At 37.5% G+C, this 6,009-nt stretch overlaps 1 protein-coding gene across 2 annotated transcripts; it reads right to left on the bottom strand.

Annotated features, from left to right (window-relative positions):
• Nucleotides 1-3,677: 3,677 nt before the first annotated feature.
• LOC140771033 (myb-related protein 308-like) lies at nt 3,678-5,232 on the bottom strand. Of its 2 annotated transcripts, none has more exons than XM_073112388.1 (3): nt 5,017-5,232; nt 4,782-4,911; nt 3,678-4,619 (listed from the first exon to the last, which is right to left on the bottom strand). In XM_073112388.1, the coding sequence occupies exons 1-3, from the start codon at nt 5,147-5,149 to the stop codon at nt 3,971-3,973; spliced, it is 912 nt and encodes a 303-aa protein (XP_072968489.1). In that variant the 5' UTR covers nt 5,150-5,232; the 3' UTR covers nt 3,678-3,970. The 2 variants fall into 2 exon arrangements, with proteins under 2 accessions (XP_072968489.1, XP_072968490.1); XM_073112389.1 differs by having other exon boundaries at nt 4,818-4,911.
• Between the last annotated feature and the right edge of the window lie 777 nt (nt 5,233-6,009).

The raw sequence follows: 6,009 nt of genomic DNA, 5'->3' as shown, positions 1-6,009 counted from the left end.
ACGCACTCGAGCCCGTTCGAACGCACCAACAAAGTTTAAAAATATTGGACTTTCATGAGTACGGATAAGATTCAGATTTGGCTCTATCTTGAAGATCATGAGTACGGATAAGACTCGGATTTGGCTCTATCTTGAAGATCATGAGTACGGATAAGACTCGGATTTGGCTCTATCTTGAAGATCATGAGTACGGATAAGACTCGGAGTTGGCTCTATCTTGAAGTTCATGAGTACGGATAAGACTCGGATTTGTCTCTATCTTGGAGATCATATATAAGGATTGTGAAACCCTATCTCAAGGGAGTTGAAGAAATATTATTGAAGGGGACTTCTTGAGGCTACATCGATTCTTCAACTAACAATGTTCCACTCATCTACAAGAATTTAATCTTTCGTCTTAAGGGTGATCTAGACGAAAGATCAATCTCGAGGGCTACTGAGATTGGACTTCAATCACAAGAAGCAGTGAATCGTGGGTTCTAGCGATCAAGACTGAGAGAAACAAAGTCGTTTGGATCGACGGGGTGTTTTGTGAGTCAGTCTTGTAACTGCTACTATTATAGTGATTGGTTTTGATCCGAGTTTGGATCCGTGGTTTTTTTTCCCGTTTTGGGTTTTTCCACGTTAAAATCTTGGCGTTCATCTCTGCTTTCATTCTTAATATTTCTTCGGACTTTTACTTAAGCGAACGAGCGATATCATTGCCTAGTGTTTAGATACATACGCGTGTCTAGGGATTTACTTTTTCAAGAATGATATACTTGATTAGTTTTGACATGATATCTACTATATACTTATATATATTTGAGGATATATTTATATACTCATTCATAACATGCTGCTTCTTTCTTATTTATATTATTCAGTACACGATTTACTCTCTATTTGGCATCATTAATTCAGAGAAATATCTATTCACTGGATCTTCAGCTCATACTTTCTTTATTTTTCTTTTCTAGCTCTTCTAGATATGATGCACCTGATAGAGACTTGAGATATCCTAAAACGATATTCTAGAACAAAGATGAGGTGAGCTAGATGTGGGATAGTATAGAAGTTAGTTTATATAAAAGCTGAGTTGTACATTAAGATATATTTGTACTCTATTGTATTTGACGATGAGTTGTATAATACAAGTTGGATGATATTTTACTCATGTATTAGTTGTTTTAATTATATCTTAATCATGGCTTATGTGGGTCCTTTCTGATTATATAGTAGTCCAACATGATTATTATGGATTTAGATATTGATATGCTAAAATATTTATTTTGATGATTATATAATTTATCTTGAGATAGATTATATGAGTGCATGTGTATCTATATGTAACGACCATACTCGTCATGTCACGTGTGCTGCCCGCACTATGTGGGCACGTGGGTATGCACCTACCCATGCTAGGCGGAGGCGTTATAGTTTGCGTACAAAGAGAGAATAAGAGATAGAGAATGGCCTATTCCTTAGGGACAAGCGGGGTAGAATGGACGAAAGGGAAAGAGAAAGCTTTAATGGTGGCCAGTGGCTTGGAGAAGAGAAAGGGGATATCAAGATGGAGAGAGAGAGAGAGATAGAGAAGATCAATTGTCCTCCCTAATAAGGGGTGTACTAGACTATTTGATGGCTTTCCATTCGATTTGATCGGCCTAGCTTAATGAACTAGGGTCCGACGACCTAATAAGCAAATGGCCAAATGATATGACTAGGGTTAGACCAAGTCTTCTCGAGCTGAATTACTTTTGTTTCAAAGAATAAAGATTATGGCTGTCACATTCGAATCCTACCATATTCACAAATATAGAGAATATATTTTGCCCGTTCGAATGCACTCGACCCCGTTCAAATGTGCTCAGCGAGAATGCATTATTTCTAGAGTTATCTTTTATTTATTTTTCTTGTTAGGTTAGTCTCTAAATATGTCGAATGCCTACTTCTCCTTATCGTCACCTTAATCAGATCTATCATCCCTAACCTTCCATCACTATCAACCCTACCGGTGCCACCCCATCATTGCCAATCTACCACCATCATGTTTGATGGTTTCTTATACCCAAAGATCAGCTATGGAACAGTTCTTTAAGATCTGAATTTATTGTAGGAAGCTATCCGTACAACCGTGGAAAAATATTTTCTAAATATTTTCCAATATTTAGATAATTACAAAACTAATTGAGTTAGATCCGTAACTTCCTGATCTACAACTTTTGTATTTATTCCCTTCACAGATTCGAACTAAAACTTAAACTAAAATATGAAAGAACGTGGGTGATGGTGGTGGTGACAGGTGGAGTGGATGTTAGGGTTATGGATAAGTATGGAGATGAGGGTGGATGGTGGATGTGATTAAGGGATGTAAATGAAGAGAATGAAGTGGTCAAAATCTCAAAAAAGAGGGGTGACTTGACAGACGAGAGAGATTAGAAGTAAGGAGAAACTTTACCAACAATAGAGGTGGAAAGATGATGAAGAGGGAGAAGGGAGAGAGTTTAGAGAGAAGATAGGAGGCAAGAAATCAATAATCCAATAGCATAATGAAGTTGGCTGCCATCCACATATTTATAGAGGCTAGCCAACAAGTCCTAAAACGATATGAAACCCTAATTCTAGAGGATTCCTGTCGATTGCATTCGAACCCGTCCGATCGCATTCGAACGCACTTAAAAAGCTCCATCTCTGTATGTGCGAATGCGATGCAGGCGTTCGAACTTTTCCAATCACGTTCGAGCTTGTCCAATCGCGTTCGAGCGCACAATATGCATTCTCTGTATTTGCGAACCTAATGTAGGCGTTCACAAGGGTATTCGAATGCGACCTCTCCTGCGTTCGAACGCGACCTATAGAAAATTTATTTTAATAAAAATAAATAACTAATGCCATAAGAAAATATCCTAACTAAGTATATTAGTGTTCCACTTAGGAGTCCGTGCCTCCACTCACGGATCTCAATCATCGCTCAGATTTGAACTCATTAGTTCAAACCTTCCGACCTTTGTACACTATTTTGACGATATCTCTCTCTCTAGCCATCTGATTTGAGAGAAATTAGATTTGTTGGAAAACTCTTTCCCAGGGCTACAACATATCGAAATTTCACGTCACTCTAATGGCTAGATCCATCCAAAACTATTTCCAAAGTTTTATACAAATTCCTACATTTTCAAGGGGAGATCGTACCACCAAACAGGAAATTCTCCTAATGTAGGGTCCTAAGTGCGAAAAAACAGACCCATAAGTAAAACAAGCAAAAATAATTAGATAACTAGTCCGGAGCGAGGATATAAAAGCCCTTGACCACACTCTCATCATCATAACCCAATGTAATTGGGCTTGCCCTCCTAGTCGATTCATAACAAACTCTGCTTGGTATACTATGAACCCCTACTTTTCCACCATTATTAAATATTTAGTGTCTTATTTTCAGGTTTTCAGGTTTCCACCATATTTCAAGGAGGTGCCACTTAAAAGGTGAAAGGTGAGGTATGAACAGCAAAAGAAAAGTGAGGTAGGCCTAAATAAAGCTGCGGATGTTCCCCGATTTGGAAAGATTCTCCAACTGTAAAGAAAACTCATAAAAATTTTAAAAATTTGAAATTAATACAAAATATAGATCTAGTTTCCTAAAACAGATCTTGATCTATACGACATGAACAAACGTCAAATTTGTCACAATTAAAATTTACAGTGAAACTATCATATCACAGAGGAAATGTCACTTCGCAAGAAAGATAAATTACAACTCATCAGCACGAGTAATACATATACTGTTGATTCCCTTCTGTTATATTCCGTTATCCTTTACCATTTCATTAATTCATCCACGTACATAACCCCCTCAACTGTCCTTGAAGGGATTGAATCAAATTAAATAATAATAATAAATAATCTTCATCCATTGGAGACCTTATTTTATATGGATAGAAGGAACCGTTAGAATGAGAGACGAAGACATACATCCACTTTCGTCATCTACTTACAAAGATGAAGGAAATGAGCTCGCCATGGTGTCGATGTTTGTTAGAGCTAATGGGAGCCCCTCTCCCCCATTAATGGATCCTTGCATTTGGTCACAAATAAGAATGCCAGGGTATTGCTGTGGCTCCAACCAACGACTTACCTCTTGTTTCTCAAAGTATTCTTTAGCTGTAAAGTATCCATCCTCCATGAGACTTTGCTGGGCTTTTGTAACCATCACGCCCCCCATTCCTTCCACCAACGAAGGCAAATAACTCGAGTCAATACTACTACTCGTGGGAGTGAGATCAAGAGGAGGCAGAGCCTGCTCTTGTTGATGATTAGGACTCCACAAGTTTATATTTAAATCTGAAACATATTGGGCAAGATCATCGCTTCCAGTGTCAAGCATGAAGAGAGGAGCATAATGGGAGAGAAACATGGGGTGTGGAACTGGCTTTGATGTTAAGTTTTGGTTGACAATGGAGTTGCTAATTTGATCGTTGTGAATGGATTTCCCTGGTCGGATTAACTCTGCACTTGGAGGATCACTTGGAAATGAAGAAGTTGCGGCAGGCTTTTGTATCTTCTTCTTGATCCATGAATTCCAGTAGTTTTTTATCTCGTTGTCGGTTCGGCCAGGCAAGTGGCTTGCAATATGAGACCACCTGCATGCCAAGTAATTTGATTCCTGAGGTTACCGAATAGAATGTACTAGGATTAAACTTAATTCACCCAATAACTTAACGTAAAAGGATACGAATGCAGGACGTATGCTTGTATTAGTTACGATTCCAAAATATTTTTTTCTTAAAAGGGTTGAATGAAACCTATTCCCCACAACTGCATGAAGGCTAATTATTAACTTCTCCTCTTCTGCGGTGAATCTCCCACGTCGAATGTTCGGTCTCAAGTAGTTAATCCATCTTAAGCGGCAGCTCTTACCACACCTTTGCAGCCCTTTACGAGAAAGAAAGGAATATACGTGAGCCATTTTTCACTACCTATTCTTACATGCGCAAGCATATATACATATTTTAATTGAGAGAGAGAGAGAGAGATGACCTGCTTTCTCTGGGACTTCACTCCAGCTACCATAGCCATGGTTCTTGATGTATCTGATGAGCTTCTCATCTTCCTCAGGTGACCAAAGCCCTCTCTTAACCTTCTGCTGGTTGCAGCAGGAGTGGCGTCCCATGCCTTCTATTTCCTCTCTCCTTTTTCTCAGTCTCACTCACTCTTGACCTCAGTTGGTTGGTGAGAGGACTCTGATCCCCTCGATTGTATTTTATTTGAGCAAGAAGGCAAGGACGGATAGCATCTTCCTCTCTTTATCTTTGATTTCCATTGTAAACAGTCGTTAGTATCCAACAATTGCACCAGATGTGACCTGACTTTTCTTCCTCTCTAACCTACAGCGACTTGTCATCGGACTCTCTTCCCTCCATTTCCCTTTTCCTCTCTCTCTCTCTATTTATAAATCCGAACCCAAGATATTGATTAGGGTTTAGTTCCAATTAAGGCCAACATAGGTGGCTAATTAACTATATTTTATTAGGGTTTCCTTTTTTTTTTTACATAATTGCCTCTCCATTTTTTTTAAATATTATAATTGCTACTATATTCTTTGAAATATCGTAATTGTCATTGTAGTTATGTTTAGATAGAAAGCTTATAGAATACTAGTAACAGATAATTGTTAAAATTAACAAATGTATCTAAATAATGAAAATATCTTTCTTATAGTCTGAGCTTAAACAATTTATTACTATTTTTTCTTATAGAAAATAATATTTGTTCTTGTCCTATGATATCAAATAACATTTAAATGGCTTTAGAACCATTTTAAGCAATTTTTACATGGGAAAAATAGTTTGCTTAATCTATGTTTAGTTTGAATAATGGATGGTTAAATTTAATTAACGACATGTATGACACTTGTGATAGAGCTCAATATTTTTTTCTGGCAATTATGGAATCTTTAAAAATATAACTATACAATTTTGAAAATTTTCAGTGGTAATTACATAAACAAAGAAGTGAACTAAAATAATTAGA

The sequence above is a fragment of the Typha angustifolia genome, chromosome 11, assembly GCF_048772165.1.
Source record: "Typha angustifolia cultivar Huaian chromosome 11, ASM4877216v1, whole genome shotgun sequence".
Classification (NCBI taxonomy): Eukaryota; Viridiplantae; Streptophyta; class Magnoliopsida; order Poales; family Typhaceae; genus Typha; species Typha angustifolia.
The sequence above is the reverse complement of the archived record's forward strand: the minus strand, read 5'-3'. Positions and strand labels throughout refer to the sequence as shown.

Coding starts and splice junctions, on each gene's coding strand:
- LOC140771033 (XM_073112388.1), bottom strand. CDS start 5,149: ATGGGACGCCACTCCTGCTGCAACCAGCAGAAGGTTAAGAGAGGGCTT. Junction 4,912..5,016: donor TGAAGTCCCAGAGAAAGCAG/GTCATCTCTCTC, acceptor TTTCTCGTAAAG/GGCTGCAAAGGTGTGGTAAG. Junction 4,620..4,781: donor CATGCAGTTGTGGGGAATAG/GTTTCATTCAAC, acceptor CTTGGCATGCAG/GTGGTCTCATATTGCAAGCC.